General features: G+C 47.1%; 1 protein-coding gene across 1 annotated transcript in view; it reads left to right on the top strand.

Annotated features, from left to right (window-relative positions):
* The first annotated feature begins 17,594 nt into the window (after window positions 1–17,594).
* Window positions 17,595–18,320, top strand: part of RARS1 (arginyl-tRNA synthetase 1) — a 687,757-nt gene continuing 687,031 nt past the window's right edge. The window contains exon 1 of the mRNA XM_068277415.1: window positions 17,595–17,691. Within this exon, the coding sequence (XP_068133516.1) occupies window positions 17,647–17,691 (45 nt within the window). The 5' untranslated portion in view covers window positions 17,595–17,646. The remainder of the gene's footprint in view (window positions 17,692–18,320) is intronic.

Here is an 18,320-nt window from a genome sequence, read left to right as displayed (position 1 = left end):
CCAGGAACCTGCTGATGCTGGCCTGCTGGAGGAAAAGACAGATACAAACTTGCGTAGATTGCTACCAAGAGCAGCAAAGAGGAGGAAGAGTAAACTGAATCTCACTATGCGGAAGAAACATGCTGCCTGCAGCCAGCCCTGCGCTCCACAGTTGTCTATTGCCGAGAGTGCAGGCCTGGGATTGGCAGGAAAGCCAAGAGGAAGTGATGTCAGCGGTAGCCGAGAGATGTGTGTTCCAACGGCTGCTAAAGCCAGCACAGAGCCTAGTGGAACTGGCTGTGAAATGCTGCCACCTAGTGGTGAAACATTATGTGCTGGTGATAAAGATACTGTGAGCAGCTGCAATACAAAGGAAAGCAGCTGTGATATGTTGCCACACGGTGGGAAAGAACTTTCCTTTTCTGCAGAGGATTGTTACAACACACCTATTGATAAAAATAATAATGGTGCTAACCTGCAATTTTCTAAAAATGATTCTCCTGAATTAGTTTCCAATGATATGTCTGCACGCACCCTCTGTTCCAGCTATGCAGATTAGTAAAGTACCTGCTAAAGAATGTCAGTTAGCCATTAATAGTGTAGATGATTCTGTGTCTATTGGAAATATTGTTAATTCTGTGTCTTCCAGGGCCGGATTACCGACCAGGCAACAAAAGCAGTTGCTTGGGGCCCCATTCAGAGTCAAAGGGGCCCCATCAGCACATAAACCAGCCCTCGCCATCCTGTCAGCGGTGGCTGGATGGTATAATGGTTAAAGGGACTGAGCAGTGCAGTAACTATGGAAAGATGCATATCATTTTAAAGCTCTCTTTCTCCTCTTTCCAATGATATATAAAAGGCCGCACTATGCCTTTTAGTTTTTGCTATTTTCGCGATTGAAATCGCGGCCGCAGGACGACTTTTCTCCAAAGTCGGCAGCTCGATTCAGCACAATGCAATGAAATATAAGGAACCCAGGGGGATATAATTACAAACATCATGCTGGTAGGTGTGAGGATGTCATTAATTAGTTGTGGGTATGCTTAAAGGCATATCCACAGGCACTGCTTGGAGTCCCTTTAAGGGCTCTGCCGCTGACACAGGAGACCAGGGTTCGAATCTCGGCTCTGCCTGTTCAGTAAGCCAGCACCTATTCAGTAGGAGACCTTAGGCAAGTCTCTCTAACACTGCTACTGCCTATAGGGCGCGTCCTAGTGGCTGTAGCTCTGGCGCTTTGAGTCCGCCCGGAGAAAAGCGCGATATAAATGTTATTTGTCTTGTCAAATGATGCCGTGCTCTGCTGATTGTCTTCAGAGCCGGGCTTTCCTCCTAGGTCCCCCTCCTGCTACTGTGCACTCTGCCACCGCCCACTCCTTCCTCCCTTCCCACAGAGAACCACAGCTGCAGCAAGAATGATAGCAGCAGATGGCAAACGCTCACTCACCTATCCATGATCCAAGCGATAGAGATCTCGTCATCTGAAACCCATCTGTCTCTTCTACAGTGCAGCCGCTCGCTCTGAACTTCCTGATTCTCAGATCAGACAGGAAGTAGTAATAGTAGTAATAACAGAGCGGCAGCACTCTAGAGGAGACAGATGGGCTCCGGATGACGGGACCTCTATTGCTTGGATCGCAATAGGTGAATGTGATTCATCTGGTGCTGTCATTCTCCCCCACTGCGGCTGCCTTCTCTGCTGGACTATCGTATTCACTGGGATGGAGGCTGCATGGTGGCTGTCTAGTTTGGGAGGAAATCGGTTGTTCGGTGATGGGGGTGGTTATGTAATTCTGTCTGGGGAATGGCTTTCGGTTTGGCGGTGTCCAGAGCTTTCTGCTATTGCCAGGCTGGAGATGCAGGGGGAAAGTGCAGATGCTGTGATATCTGGCGCCCTCTTCACAGGGGTGCCCCAGCCCCTGAGTGCAAATGTCCCAGCCATTCATCTCTCACTCTGCATTTTGCCGCTGCTATTCCCTGCATTGTGCACCCACAGAGGAAAGCGTGCTGTTGCCCATAGCAACCAGTAGCTCGGCTGCCCCGGTGTGTGCGGCATGTTGCTGTGCAGCTGCATCTTCTGATTCTATTACGACATGATGGGGGGGCCCAAATCAGTTACTTTGCTTAGGGCCCCATTTAGCCTTAATCCGGCACTGGTGTCTTCTATACAAGATCCTATTCGAGTTTCTGTTGTGCCTGGTATGGGCCTGGGGTCAGGGCCAGCTGAATCCACTGTCCACGTTGAAGTAAAAACTGTGGATACCATCTTCGGTGACATTAAAACTGTGGTTGTGGATTGGTTGGCACTGACCCCTGGCCATGCCGGTACGGCAGACAATGGAGACTCTGTTTTAGCGTCTGGTGGTCTTGAAAAGGAGGTTTTAGGGGTGGCAGTTGTCCCTTCTGGGGTTTCTGACTCATCTGCCAAAAAGGTATTGCCCCGACAGGTTGAAGATAACGGGGCAATAGAACACTTTGATAAAGAACTTTCGGGCCCGATGGTCATAGGAGATTTTATAACAGGAAATAAGTGGTATGTCATAGAACCTGATGTATTGTATATATTAGACATAAAAAATTGTAAAGTACTTGATTTTTTTCAAATAGAGGAAGAGGCTAATTCAGGTAGGATTGAGTCCATAGGCTTAGGTGATTCCAGCCTAGGTATTCAATCAGATTTCAGAGCAGGTGGTATGCATTTCCTGATTAGTGTAACGATTGTGGAATTCTCTCCGTGATCAGCGCACAAGACGTGCGCTGACACTGCGGAAATCCTCCACAAGCGTATAATTTGAGGGAACCCAGCAAAAGGTGCAATGCACCTGTAGAGGGAAATTCCTGTCAGCAGGTGGAGCTGTGGAGTGCAGAGGAACAGCTCCTCTGCCCTGCCACAGACGCCAGACAGGAATTGCACGAAGGGAAGAAACGCAGGGCAAGATAGCCCTGAAAGAGAGAGATCAAAGCGACAGAGGGTATGTGTGTCCACCAATCTAGTCGCCACCCTGCGACGATGAACACACAACCAGGAAGATAAAGTGAGCAGGCAATCGCCAGAGATGGCGGTTGCTAACAGCGACACAAGACCGAATAAGCACAGATGAGGAATGTATGTATGTCCACCAATCTAGCCGCCAACCTGCGACGGTGGACACACAACAGAGGAAAACAAGTGAGAACGCAATCGCAAGAGAAGCGATTGCGAAAGAGAATGAGCACAGGGATAGAATGTATGTATGTGCCCCAATCTAGTCGCCAACCCGCGACGGTGCACACACAACAGCAGAAACGAAGTAGGAACGCAATCGCAAGAGAGGCGATTGCCAGAGGTGACACAAGGCTTAAGCAAGACAGGGCATGAGAGTAGCAAAGGCACAGCAATAATACAATGAGAAGATAAGGAAAATAACAAACGCCAACTAAACGCGAACACCACACTCATTCTCAACAGCGAACGTGTTTACTGCGCGGTCTCTGCGTGTTAAGCACAACAGAGACAAGCACGCCTAACTAACCACCGACAGACAAACATGAAACATAGGACGCGAGTGCTTGCTTAACGGTTACCTCACCGAGCCTCCAGCAAGCGTTCGTATCAGACAAGACAGATACACGAAAACAGGAATAAGTGAGAGATACGATCCACCGCTCTTTCCGCCAGAGCGAGTGCGATCCAAGTAAGGCAACAGAGCTTGCAGGATCCCCTGCTCTTTCCGCCAGAGCAAGTGCGATCCAAGTACAGCAAGAGAGACAGAACAGGCAATACAAATAATACAATCCTGACTGCCTAGCGCAGTCCCAGGAATTACTCTAAGCTAATCTTCAAACAATAAGCATGGCTGACACTCCAGGAGTGTTTCACAGGACAAACCCTTATGACCAGCCACGTACTGTGGAATCACATGGTATATATAGAGCAAGCCTACAAAGGATGTGGCTAGGCAATTTGCATGACAAACGTATGCAAATCCCTCAGCAGGAGCAAGCTGCAAAACTGACAAAAGGTCTCTTTTCCAGAGACCTGCAGAATGCAGACCTGAACAGTGTTCAAAAAGCTGCCTGCCTGCGCAGGCAGCTGAGCGGATCATTACAATTAGAAACAAAGTACTTTTTTGTTATGATGATTTAGGCAGTGAAATCCTCATGGAGGTCATTGCTGGTGTAGGCGAGTGTCATCCTTCTGTAAAATGGAATCAGCAGTTGGCTGATGGTGTAATGGTTAAGGGCTCTGCCTCTGACACAGGAGACCAGGGTTCGAATCTCGGCTCTGCCTGTTCAGTAAGCCAGCACTAATTCAGTAGGAGACCTTAGGCAAGTCTCCCTTACACTGCTACTGCCAATAGAGCGCGCCCTAGTGGCTGCTGCTCTGCTCTGGCGCTTTGAGTCCGCAAGGAGAAAAGCGCAATATAAATGTTATTTGTCTTGTCTTGTCTATTTGTCTAAAATAAACATCAGTTTCTTCTAGTTCTGGTTTAGCCTCTGTCGCCAGGGGTGGGGAAACTGTAGCACCTACTGTGCTACCCAAGCTGCAGGCTAAACCCTTTTCGCATGTCCAGGCAGCAAAGGGTCGGTCGGGTGGTGGTGTTGCTGGAGGTAAGAGAGTGCCCGCTCCCTTGGGACAGGGGGAGGATGCACCCGTGTCGGGGGGGGGGGGGGGGGGAGGAGGAACGTGGCCCGTTTAAAATGGATTGGTGGATCCCGGGAAAGCAGGACTTCGTTCGCCTTCTCCTTGACACGGGTGTAAAGGCCCAGGACATTTATGCGATCATTGCTCCTGGTGACCCCCCTGAGTACTACGATGTTAGCTTTCTGACTTCAGGGGGGCAAAAGATTTTCATGGAAGAGAAGGATAGAAGGAGAGCAGAGTGGAAAAATTTTGTTGCATCGTATGTGTCTCGGCAACCCCTGGAGAGGAAAGCTACCGTCAGAGTGTACAATGAATCCATCCCAGTACAAGACGTTATCCTCTGGCTCTCTCACTATGTAGATGTGGTGTCCCGTCCCCAGAGAATCCTGGATGACCTGGGTATCTGGTGGGGCAGATATGAAATCTCGATAAAAATGAGATACGAAAATGGAGTGTATTCTCATGTCCCCAGATCCGCCCTTATCGGAAGAGATAAAATTTCAGGGGGCATGCCGCAAAGGATTGTAAAAATATCAAGTCTAATCTGTGCCATAGTTTTGGCCATCCCTATAGTGTGTGCCCAAACTCCTGGGAAAACTTGCCTGCCTGTAACGATTGTGGAATCGTCTCCGTGGTCAGCGCACCAGACGTGCGCTGACGCGGCGGATTTCCTCCACAAGCGTATTATTGCGGACACCCAGGCTAGGTGCTATGCACCCGCAGAGGGCAATTCCCACCGGCAGATGGCGCTGTGGAGTGCAGGTGAACACAGCCGCTGCACAGCCACAGATGTCAAATGGGAATTGTACAGATCCGGGACAAGGTACAATCAGGCAGGGCTGGATAGCCCACAGGGAACAGAGCAAAGGGACAGAACCAATGTGTGCCCACCAAATTAGTCGCCACTCAGCGACGGCGAACACACAATGGCAGAAACGAAGTAGGAAACGCAATTGCAAGAATGGCGATTGCCAATAGCGACACAAGACTGAGCAGGACAGAGCACAAGGGTAGCAAAGGCACAGCAAATAATACAATAAGGAGATACGGAAAATAACAAACGCTAGCTAACCGCGAACACCGCACTCATTCGCAACAGTGCACGCGGTTATGCGTGGTCTCCACGTGATAAGCACAATAGAGACAAGCACGCCTAACTAACCATTAACAGACAAACATGAAACAGAGGACGCAAGCGCTTGCTTAACGGTTACCTCACCGAGCCTCCAGCAAGCGTAGCAGACAAGACAGACACACGAAAACAGGGACAAGCGAGAGATAGGATCCACAGCACTAGCGAAAAGAGGCTAGTGCGATCCAGGTACAGAGTAGCAGAACAGAAGGATCCCCAGCGCTAGCGAAAAGTGGCTAGCGCGATCCCAGAAGACAGAACAGAAGGATCCCCAGCGCTAGCGAAAAGTAGCTAGCGCGATCCCAGGAGACAGAACAGAAGGATCCCCAGCGCTAGCGAAAAGTAGCTAGCGCAATCCCAGGAGACAGAACAGAAGGATTCACAGCACTAGCGCAAAGAGACTAGTGCGATCCAGAGAAGATAATAACAGAACAGAAGGGCCTACCAGTAGCAACCGCTGCTCTGGTTAGCACCCCACAGACAGACAGAACAGGCAATACAAATAATACAATCCTAACTAGACTAGGGAATCTGCCTAGCGCAGTCCCACGAAAAACTCTAAACTAATCTTCAACGAGAAGTCGCATGGCTGACACTCACTAGGAGTGTATACTACAAACTCTGAAGGAATGACCAGCAAAGGACTGTGGGTAATCCCAACCTTTATACTGCCAGTCATCACAGGAGGCAGGTAGGGGAGTTGCATAATGAATGTATGCAAATTCCTCAGCAGCAAGCTGCAGAATTGACAAAAGGTCTCTCTTAAAGAGACCTGCAGAATGCAGATGTGAACAGTGGTCAAAACGCTGCCTGTCTGCACAGGCAGCTGAGCAGATTCTCACACTGCCACAGTGAAGGAGGCCTTGCTGGCAAAGATAGAAGAGGAGGGAGTACAGTCGTATGCCCTTAACCTTCCTATTGTGCAGTCCTCTCAGTCCGTTTCCCCTGCCATGCCTCCTGATGTGTTAAATCCTGTGTCTGAACCTAGTGTCAACCCAACGACTGTACTCCCCTCTGAAACAGCACCCACTGAGGAGGCCTCTGAGGAACTGTGGCATGTAGTGAAGAGGGCCAGCGGAAGAGGTCATACTGGGAATGTGACTGGGGGAGCGGGCACTCCCTCCCAAAAATCACCCGAGTCTGGAGGTCCTTAAAGGAAAGCCGCTAATACCACTCACCCTAGGTCTCACAAGGGCCCCAAGGAAAAGGGGACCAAGTAAGCTATAGCTACCAGAGATGGTAAGGGGCCACTGGCCCAGTCAATTTCAAAACCTGGGCCAAGTCCCAAACCGTGTTCTCCCTCTCCAACTGTCCCCCCTACTACTCCTCCCTCACCCTCCCCTCCTGTTATCCCTCCTCCTTCTGTCCCCCCTCCTGTCCCTCCTGATCAACCTCCCGTTCCTGTCCCTTTGTCTAACCCCTCCTCCCCAATGTTACTTTCTGAAACATCTGTGGTCCCTCCCTCATTAGAGAGAGAGCCGATGATGTCGGTTGAGTGGGATGATCTACCTCCAGATGAACTGATTTATCTGGAAAATAGGCTTCGTTATGTGAAGAAACATAAAACCCAGAATGGAGCTGCTGAATTTAGGAAAAAGTCGCCCTGTGTAATACAATGTAACTATGGAAAGATGGATATCATTTTAAAGCTCTCTTTCTCCTCTTTCTGACGACCCCTAAATCGCCGCCCTACGCCTATTAGTTTTCTCTATTTTCGCGATCAAAATCGCAGTCGCAGCAATTTCAATCGCAAAAATAGCGAAAACTAAAAGGCGTAGGGCGGTGATTTATATATCATCGGAAAGAGGAGAAAGAGAGCTTTAAAATGATATGCATCTTTCCATAGTTTCTGCACTGCTCGGAGTCCCTTTAAGGAGAGGAGATTACAGAAGCAGTATGAGGCCACTGTTAAAAGACAAGACATCCATTTGTCCAACAGGTTTAGTACCCTGCAAAACGCGCAGGAAGATCCATCCTCTGAGGAGGTCATGGACACAGCAGACTCTGGGCAGAAGAATGCATCCTAATGTTGTCTCTGTCTTGTGTTCTTTTATTTCTTTTTGTCCTTTGTGAAGTAAGTTGGAGGGATTCTATTTTAAACACTCAAATGGCTGTTCTCCCACAACTAAAGCTGGCGACCATTAATGTTGCCAGCATAAAATCAGTAAGAGCTTGTGAGTTAGCCTTAATTTGTCTCAGCCGTTTTGATGCTGAAATTTTGTTTTTGCAAGAGACTAGGCTCACCTCTTTGGCTGATATCCACCTGGCCATGAGGGACTGGAGATCTGGCCCGAGTTATTGGTCTCTTGCGGCTGAGCCTTACAGTGGTGTGGCAGTGCTTTTTAGAACTGGTTTAGTAACTTGCCGGCGAGTGTTTGAGATAGAAATGGGGAGATTTCTGGTCCTAGACGTCGTTGGGAAGGGGCAGGACCTCAGGCATCTATGGCCCCCAGTCCAAATGGGAGAGGAAATGCCTTTTTACAGCGGTCAGGCCTTTCCTTTTTACAAACCGGCATGTAGTATTTGGTGGGGATTTTAACACCATTGTCAGGACAATGGACAGGAGAGGTGCGAATACTCGGCTGGGTTGCGATTAAATAGAATAGTTAGTGAGGCTGGTTTAGTGGATGTTCACGGTCAACATTCACCAAACCTCACTGGGTTCCTAGAGGTACTAGACAGAGTAGAATAGACAGGTTTTTTTGTTACAGAGAGTCTTGCTGCCTCGTCCCCTAGGGTACAGGCGGTAGAATTCTCTGATCACTGTACTCTGTCGTTAGACTTGAATGTTTCGGATGCTCCTCCCAGGGGTAGGGGTATCTGGAGACTTAATTCGACTCTATTTCTGGAGGAGAGTATAAGACAATCTGTTGAGGAATTTTTTCAGGCACAGGTTACCATCCTGGACTGCTTTGGCAACAGGTCAGAGTGGTGGGAGGTAGTCAAAAAGCGGGTTGTTGGACTCTTCAAGGGCCTAGCCTAGAAAAAACACATTGGTACATATGTTGCTTACCAACAACTGAGAAGAAGACTTGAAGTCCTTGTTTCGGAAGGCGGAGATCAGGGGGAGATCTCTGAGGTCAAGACTCAACTCAAGCAGCAGCAGTATGACCGGTTGTCCTCTCTGTGTCTGGAAAGGGATTACAGAAAATACCACTCGGCTGATCCCTACCAGAACTGCAGACAAGGCACAGCGCTTAAAACAGTCATTGGTCTCAGAGATGGTTCAGGATTTGTAGCAAAGTCCAGGCCGGGAATCCTGTCCATCGCTAGAGGTTTTTATGCTGATTTGCTTGGGAGAAAGTCACTCGATCAAGCAAGGATGAAAGATTTTCTGGTCTCTACACCAGGTCTCGATGATGTTGATGTTTCGGACATAAATTTGACAGAGGTAATCACTACCGAGGAAGTACTAAGAGCTATTGATAGCCTTACACCTAAAAAGACCCCTGGTCCAGATGGCTTGACGGCTGAATTTTACAAGGCATTCAAGTCATTTCTGGCACCTCAATTGGCAGATGTTTTTAATCATTGCCTTGCTGAGGGTGTGTTACCATCGTCCATGAGGCAATCGGCTGTGATCCTTCTGTCAAAAAGTAAAGATCCCGAGTAGATTGAGAATTGGCGTACCATCAGCCTTCTCAACGTCGACAGGAAGATTTGGGCAAAAATTTTGTTCTGGCTTCTGACTCAGGCAACATGTATGCTTTCTCGCCATCAGCACTGCTCAGTTCCGGGTAAAGGCACTTTCTCAGCGTTGTTAGCTGTCCGGGAAGTCTTGGAGCGGTGCAGGGCTGAGGGTTGGGGAAAGTACTTGCTGGCATTGGACCAGTCCAAGGCTTTTGATCGGGTCAACCATGAGTACCTGTGGAAGTTACTTTGTGTTTATGGTCTACAGGGTGATTTTGTTGATTGGCTCCGTACATTGTACAAAGGGGCAGAGAGTTTCATGCTTGTCAATGGTTGGATTGGAAAACCTTTTGAAGTAAGTTCTGGTGTCCATCAGGGTTGCCCTTTGAGCTCCCTCCTGTACGTGTTTGCGATCAACCCCTTCGTGAGGAAGTTAGAGAACAGCATGCTCAGTGGAGTTCCTGCGGGCATCCCTGGTGTCTCATCCTTCAAGGTAGTGGCCTATGCCGATGATGTAACTGTTATAGTCTCTGGGGCAGAGGAGGCAAAGGTGGTTGTCTCGGAGATTGCCAGGTACTCAGAAGCATCAGGATCACAGGTCAATCAGGACAAGTGTGAAATTTTCTGGATGGGAAAAGATGGAGAGAGCTTTGTACTTCCTGGCTCCTTTCCTGTACCCCAACCGAAAATTAAGATCCTTGGCATCGAATTCAGTCCTGGTGATTACGGCCATCAAAATTGGGTTTGTAGACTAAATGATGTCGGCGCTAAGGTGGCTCGCTGGAAAGGTTGGCATCTGACCTTCAGAGAAAGGGTTGATCTGATCAAGAGACATCTGGTACCAATACTGTTATATGTTCGCTATGTGCCAATTTTGCCTCAATCCCTGTATTCGAGGATATGCGACCTGTTTTTCCAGATGCTCTGGAAAAACAGGTTAAACATTGTGCGCAGAAACATTACCTACAAATTCAGGCAGGAGGGTGGCTTAGGTATGGTCATCCCGATTGTTTTCTTCTCTCTGCTTTTTATCAAACATAATCTTGGTAACATGCTTGCAGAGAACCCGCCAGACTGGGTAGGCACTTTTCGTGACTGGTTTGGGACTTCTCTCATGAGTTGCGTCTCTCATGAGTTGGGAAAGTAGTGGTCCAAGTGAAGAGTTTGGCATTGCGTCGTGACTATCTTCCGGCCTATGTTGCCCCATGTCTGTGAAAGCTAAGACAGTGGGGATTGACTGTGGAGGATATAAAATCAGTCGGGAGGCGTGCCCTCACTGTCCGGGTGGTAGACTCATACTTTCATGACTCACTGTACTTGAGAGATTTCCCAAGCACGCATCTGGAGGAGGGTTTGCGGCTCATTAATTAGCAGCGGTTTCCCAACAAATTGTGGGACATCGCTTGGCTCACCTTTCAAGACAAGCTTTACGTTAAGGGTAACGTGAAATGTCTAAAGGTGGAAGCACGTGGATGTCCTCGTGAGGAGTGTGGTGGTGCTGAGGAGTCCATGGACCACTTTTTGCTTCACTGCGCCTTTAATGTGGAAGTATGTAAACAGGTGGGTGGGAGCCTAGGTATTACTTTCCTGGCACATCTGAGTTATGCTGAGTGGGCATACGGAGCATTCAAACGTCGCCAGGGTTTTGATTTGTGCACTTTGTATTTAGTTAATTTAGCTGTCAGACATCACACATGGTTAGCACGGTGTCAGCTTTGCATTAGGCAAAAATTCCTCCCTGTTCAGGTGGTGGTGAACAGTATTCTGGGTGAGGTTTCTAGGATTCGATTCCTGGAGAGGCATAGGATGGGCAGAGGTGCCTGGGTTCTTGCCTGGCAGAACATCAGGCCTCCTTAGCCTATTAACGTCTCTTCTGGGTGAGCTTTCTATTTCTCATCACAGGCTACTTAGATCTAGAATCTTTTTCTAAATTTTTTGTAAATGACTGGCCGCAGACATACTGGAGGTGTTTTCCTTTCAGCTTATTCTTATTGTATTGGAGATAAGGTTTGCTTGTTGTTGTTTTTTTGTCTTGTGCAGGTTTTTGATTATTTATCGTCATCTGTGTACACTTGCCCTCTTCCTGAATATGTGGTAGTTTGATTGTAAGTGTTGGTGCATTTATTTTGTATGATTGTTGTTAGGTGATGTCGGTTATTGTGTGGTGTTGGTTATTGTTTTTTGTTGCATACGTTCAGGTGTTGGGTCTGTGTTGTTTAGTCATGTCTCGTTGTTTGAATCGGTGGTATGTTTGAGCATTCTTCTGCTCAGGTCTTCATAACGAAGTAATATTGTATCATAATGTTATCTTGATTTTGTTGTTTTTGGACATAGAAGTCCTGCGTTTATTTACGCATATATATGCAGAATTGACTGTTTTTTCTTGTTTTCTTTTGTTACAATTGGTATGATTAATTGATCAAATTATTTAATTTATTTATTTATTTGTATTATAATTGTAAATAATATTTTTCTAATAAAAATCTACACTCTAATGTCCTCACCACAGTCACACACTATTATTATTATACATTTATATAGCTCTGACATATTCCACAACACTGTACAGAGATGACTGACCGATTCCAATCAGTCTCTGCACCAGAGGAGCTTACACTCTAATGTCCTAACCACAGTCACACACTAATATTATTATACATTTATATAGCTCTGACATATACCACAGCACTGTACAGATATCACTGATCCAATCCCATCAGTCTCTGCACCACAGGAGTTTACACTCTAATGCCCTCACCACAGTCACATACTATTTGTAACGATTGGTGTCAGCACACAGAGGATCTCTGATTATTGGTGATCTGCAGTATCACCAATAATACAGACGCTATACCCGATTATGTGTGATCTGCAGAATCACCAATAATACCAGTATAGCTTAACACAGGACACCAGTGTGGTAAAGTGTTTGGTGCAAGAGTAAGAAAGGTTATCTCCCGAGGAGCGGGAGATACAGACACTACTGCAGCCAAGGATTCTCTGATGGATTGGGAATCAGATTGTACTGCAGCCAGTGGACTCCTATGGGGTAGAGCCCCCTGACTGACCTGCAAGAAGGACTTCCTGAGGAGCAGGTAGCCCTTGCAGCTACTTGACACCTGGAGGGTTAGTGTCACTAGTAGTACAGTAAGACTGATCATTCGAGGGATGAGTGACAGCCAGAAGGGTCAGACAGGCCAGGTCAGCAACACACGAGCAGACAAGGTACAGAGACAGAAGGCTGATTCGATAACCGGGTACAGGCAAGGTTGGCAACTGATAGACAGATGGGCGGAGGTACCGAATCAGAAAGCAAGAAAGCGGTCAACAGAGCCAGAGGTCATAACAAATATCAATAAGCACAATCCTAGTCTGAGGTGTGAGGTCCTTGGTCTCGACACCCGGGAACTAGTCTAAAGTGTAACACAGTATCCTATGCTAGGGTGTGAGGTCCTTGGTCTCAACACCCGGGAACTGATCTAAAGTGTAACACAGTAATGACACAGTAATCCTATACTTGGGTGTGAGGTCCTTGGTCTCAACACCCCGGAACGGGTCTAAAGTATAACACAGTAATGACACAGTAATCCTATACTTGGGTGTGAGGTCCTTGGTCTCAACACCCCGGAACGGGTCTAAAGTATAACACAGTAATGACACAGTAAACTTCAAGAGCGGAATCTGGCTAAGTGTGAATTCCCAGTTCCAACTGGTTCTAACACACTGTAGGATCTGACTGAGGTCTGAGTGCTCACACGTTAGTATTCGCAACGGCAGACAACCGGCAAGTGCCAACCAAGTACTATATATACTCATGGCGCTCTGCAGCGCCGCCCCAGCCACTCAGCCAATCAGAAGTCCAGCCGGGATCAGCTGATCTGCCTGATCAGCTGATATCCCTCCTGCTGGCATAAAGGTCCTGTCTTCTGGCGCGCACGCGCATAGCTCCCCGTCTGTGTGCACTAAAGGGCCCAGACAAACTAGACACATGTTGCTGTGCGGAAACCGCCGGCCTGAACGCGGAGATAGCCACCCTGCCGCTAGACCGAGCGGCGGAATCTCCGCTATTCATTACACTATTATTACTATACATTTACACAGCTCTGACACTCCTGTAGATCACATGGGGAAACAGACCTTCCAGTGCACATTATGCAGAAAAAAATCACTGACTTCTGTACTATTGTTTATTCTCACTGGCAGAGGACAAGTCTTTTACCTCACATAAGGATAGGTCTTCCCATGTCTTATGAGTGAACTTGCAGTGCTGTGCCTCGCTTCTCCTCCTTCCTTAAGCCCAGCACACTAAACGTGGAGGCAGGAGTCTTTCTCTCTGCCAGTGGTGATGGGCACATATACAACACACGCACTCGGAGACAGGGGGAGGCGGGGTTGAGGAGGACAGAGTACAGCGCTTCCCCCTCCTCACAACGAGGCTGCCAGGAGGGCAGAGTAACATGATAAATAGAAAGCCAGGCCGTGCGTGGCTCTGTTCTCCGGACACCATATGCACAAGTTCCTCCTGTGATGCTCTGTAGGTGGTGGCCTTGTTACACCTGCAAAGCAGCAGCAACTCACCGAGTGTTCTACAAGAGGGGTATTGTCAGGGCCGGATTTCTGGAAAGGCCACAAAGGCCACGGCCTAGGGCGATAAAATCAGATAAGATAAGAAGGGCGGCATGACTTGGAGAGAGAAGAGGTCATATGTCAAAATTAATCACCTCTTCTGGTCCCGCAGCGCAGCCAGCCAGCGCCCTGCTCTGCACTAATAGCTGAATTCCAGAGTTCCCCAATTCCAGCAAGTCTCTCTCTCAATCAACATCTGCTGTCACCTCATCTGATGATCAATTCCTCTTATCATGATCATACAAGTTGATGTGAGAAATACCAGGGATTTACATTACAAAGCAGATAGAACTAAGTTCCGCTGAGTTTTAATGCAGGTATTCAAAGACATCAGTGAACCCTGCTAATTTCTTCACTTTCTCCTTTACAGTTGTGACACTGACCCCAGCAGCTGTAAATTACACTTTCTTATCTCTAGTCTACTTAAATTTATTATTATAGGGTTTTTTTTTTCTTCCTAGCCAGCAGTGGTCTCAGTTAACTCTTTCCTGACTCATTTTCTGTTCCTACCATCTATGAGAGGAATAAAAATGCTGTTTGCTTTACTTTCATTGCTAAACTGTCACCTGAGCTGTTACTACCTCTATGCTAGTCTGTATAGTTTGGCATCCTTCTCCTTTCCTGTAGCAGTAAAGCATTGTACCATTTTAGCCACAGCGAAAGCAGAGAGTTTTGAATGAGGATGATACCATTTATTGGCTCAAAAGAAAAAAAGTAATCTTTCTGTGAATAAGCCTTCTTAAGACTTTGTTCCTGTATACTGCCAATATGTTAGAGCAAACCACCGGTAGATGACAGCAGGCCTAGGGCACTGGAAAGTACAAATCCGCCCTGGGTATTGTATGTAGCAAGGAAGGCGGTTCACCAGCGCCGCTTCCATTGAAGCAGAACCCGGCTTCCTGCTGTTGCATAGCAACAATGACATCACAGCAGCGCCTGTCAACTCTTTGATGACAGCGCAGCTTATCATAGAGAGAGAAGGAGGGTGGGAGCAGGATTACAGGGGACGCTGGCACTAACTCACAGGAGCAGCTATAGAGACAAATGCATACTCGTGGACAGAGGTTGGAAGGCGGGCAGTCGGATCGGAGAGGAATGCGCTCTTATGGTACCGCGCCCTGAGGCTCCAGCCTCTCCAGCCTCTGCCTCGTCCCGGCCCTGATTCCACATCTTAATCACTCTTACTGTAAAGAACCCTTTCCTAAATAAATGGCTAAAATGTTTTTCCTCCATGCGCAGATCATGTCCTCTAGTCCTTTGAGAAGGCCTAGGGACAAAAAGCTAATTCGCCAAGCTTTTATATTGCCCTCTGATGTATTTATACATGTTAATTAGATCCCCTCTAAGGTGTCTTTTCTCTAGACTAAATAAACCCAGTTTATCTAACCTTTCTTGGTAAGTGAGACCTTTCATCCTACGTATCAATTTTGTTGCTCTTCTCTGTACCTGCTCTAAAACTGCAATATCTTTCCTGTAATGTGGTGCCCAGAACTGAATTCCATATTCCAGATGTGGTCTTGCTAGAGAGTTAAAATATTATGCTAGCATCTGGAGTTTTTATTTCCCTTTTAATGCATCCCAAAATGTTATTAGCTTTAGCTGCAGGGGTTTGGCATTGAATACGATCGTCTTATTATCTTTTGGGAGATGCCTGTGTCATTTTCCATCAAAAAATTACTTGCTGGTTGAATGAAAAGTAACTTCAAGTCAAAATTTGCCAGGGGTATGAATAATCATGGGCAGCACTGTATGTATGTGTTGTTCAATTTTTCTAAATTAGCTTTGTCAAACAAGGTAAACTTAAAAAAAAAGGAAGGCACCATTTCACACATACACCCACCACCCTCCCTTATCATTCTTCGTTCATCAGACACCATGATGGAGTTTCAGGTAGCCTGCATTTCATTGCTTGCGAGCCTCCACTGTGTGGCTCTGCACTGCAGTGGAATTGGTGGCACCACCACCAGGAATGGCAGGCTGGCCTGCTGCCAGCCTGGCTGGCACCTGCTGTTTTAAAGAGAACCTGTATAAAAAAGAAACTCCCCTGGGAGGTACTTACCTCAGGAGGGGGAAGCCTCAGGATCCCAATGAGGCTTCCCCCATCCCTGTAGCTGCAGGCAATCCAGTGCTGGCTCCTCTGAAGCCTCCCGCAATCCTCCCCTGACAAGCCTGACAAGGGATCCAGCGCAGGCGCAGTAGCGGCTCTTCCTTCAGCCGATCTCCATCGTATCCGCTCTACTGCGCCTCCGCACTTCGGGGGACCCGGGCAGTCTAACAGAGGGACACCAGAGGACGGGGGAAGCGTTGTTAGGATCCAGAGTCTTCCCCTTCACAAGGTAAGTATCCCCCAGAGGGGTATTTTTTTATTACAGGATTTCTTTAACATTTCAAGAAAAAAAACACATTGTAGAATTTTATAGGAAGTCAGTTTTTTCAAATCTATACATAAATAACTTTCAGAATTATTTTTATCAATAACGTTCACAAGTAGGCCCAAGAAAAAAATAAAAAATCACCTGTACGCTGAGCCAGTCTGCCTCAGTTGAGCGCACGTTCAGCGCCCACACACCTAAGGGCCTTACAGACCTGTTAGCACTCTGGTCTGTCAGTATGAAAAAGACCTTACATTATCACTCTGGACATTTTAACGCAGCCCTTTTCCTCAAATGTGGGAATGTACTGTGATTTCTGCCCTTTAGGGATTAAGACCCAATTATGCATCAATTCCGTAATTTTTGGTGTGACTTTTGGCATGGATCCCCCTCCGCCATGCACCTGTCCAGGTGTTAGAACCTTTGAAACTAGTTTTCCATCACTTTTGTGGCCAGAAACAGTCTTTGTAGTTTGTGAAATTAACTTGCTCATTGAAGTCTAAGGATGATCGCCCGGTTCGTGCGAATCCGAACTTTTCCGAGTTGTCCGGAGTTGACGTTCGTGAACCCAAAATCTGATGTTCGCGAAATCTCTAGTCAGAAGTGCTGTCTATGCTGATCGCATCGTGTATAATGTGAACGAGCCCTTAAACAAATTAACACTGTGCATACTGCGACATTAGCAACAAAAAAAAAAAAAAAAAAAGATAGTGATCAAATAGCCTGTAATGACAGATCCTGCCGCAGCTAAATTAGTGCTGCACTGCATGTGCAGTAGCCTGTGCTGCCACATTTCCTGTTTAATTGCACTGCTGCGCTAATCGCCCCAAATATCTCCGCTTCCACACCACCCACGCTCCCCAAATTTTCAGGGTAGGGAGGGGACCCGAAACTACCTCTGTGCTAAATTGCAGCCCCTGAGTCCCGCTGGTAACTGAGATTGATTATAGAAACCTATCTCCTATATAGATTTCTGTAATCAATCTAGGTAACCTGCGGGACTCGGGGGCTGAAATTTAGCACAGAGGTAATTCGGGGGTCTATCTCGGGAACTAGCTAGATCTGGGGGTCCCCTCCCTACCCTGAAATTTTCGGGAGTGTACGTGGTGCGGAAGCGGAGATATTTCAGGTAAAGAATGTCTAACTTCCCACTGAGCATGCGTGATACTCAGTGAGGAAGGCTGCTTCCGGGCTGCCCATTCTGATATTACACCGGCCGCTCGTCGCCTACTAATGACGCGCTTCCTAGTCTTGGTCTCTTCCGCGGGTATTAGTGAGATAAGAGCATGGAGTTGCCGGTTAGTCTTTACGAAAGAAGGTTGCTACAGCAGGTAACGCATTTACTGCTAGTATTCTAGGTATACTAAACTGGTCTTGTTGAATTTACGGGAATTAAACATTTTTCTTGTAGGTAACGTTAAATTCGTGGCTTGCAACTTACGTAAATTATTCCATATCCATTCATTTCCACCCACGTGGTAAAGCAGAAGTACGGAAACTGAACTATCATGTTGCTGGAATAGAATATACTGGTAGTTACTGTGTTATAGGGGGAAAAGATATGTTGCGTGTCAGGAAGAGTGTATTCACAACTTTGCATACACCCTGAGTTTCTCTGTTATTGTACAGTCTCTACATGACGGGCGAGAACGATATTTCAAGCAATTGCAGTACTTTGCGCCGGAGTCGTCGGGGATCTCAAAGATCTTATCCACCGTGACGGTTCTTATCACCGTGTGATGCTTAACGATGTTAGCGTGATCATGTTCCTATACCCATGTCACATTATCGCATAAATGGCCGCTCAATGAGCCAAAAACAATTCCGGGTACAACCCTGTTGTACTTGGCAAAATAAATGATTCTGATTCATAAAATTGCCGGCCATTGAAAAAAAAACGTGAGGTTGGTATGGGCCTTAAAGTGTACCAGATATGAAGACTAGTGAAAGGTTTTTTTTT

This window comes from Hyperolius riggenbachi, chromosome 3, assembly GCF_040937935.1.
Source record: "Hyperolius riggenbachi isolate aHypRig1 chromosome 3, aHypRig1.pri, whole genome shotgun sequence".
NCBI classification, from domain to species: Eukaryota; Metazoa; Chordata; class Amphibia; order Anura; family Hyperoliidae; genus Hyperolius; species Hyperolius riggenbachi.
Note: the sequence above shows the minus strand (reverse complement) of the source record. Positions and strands in the feature narration are given on the sequence as shown.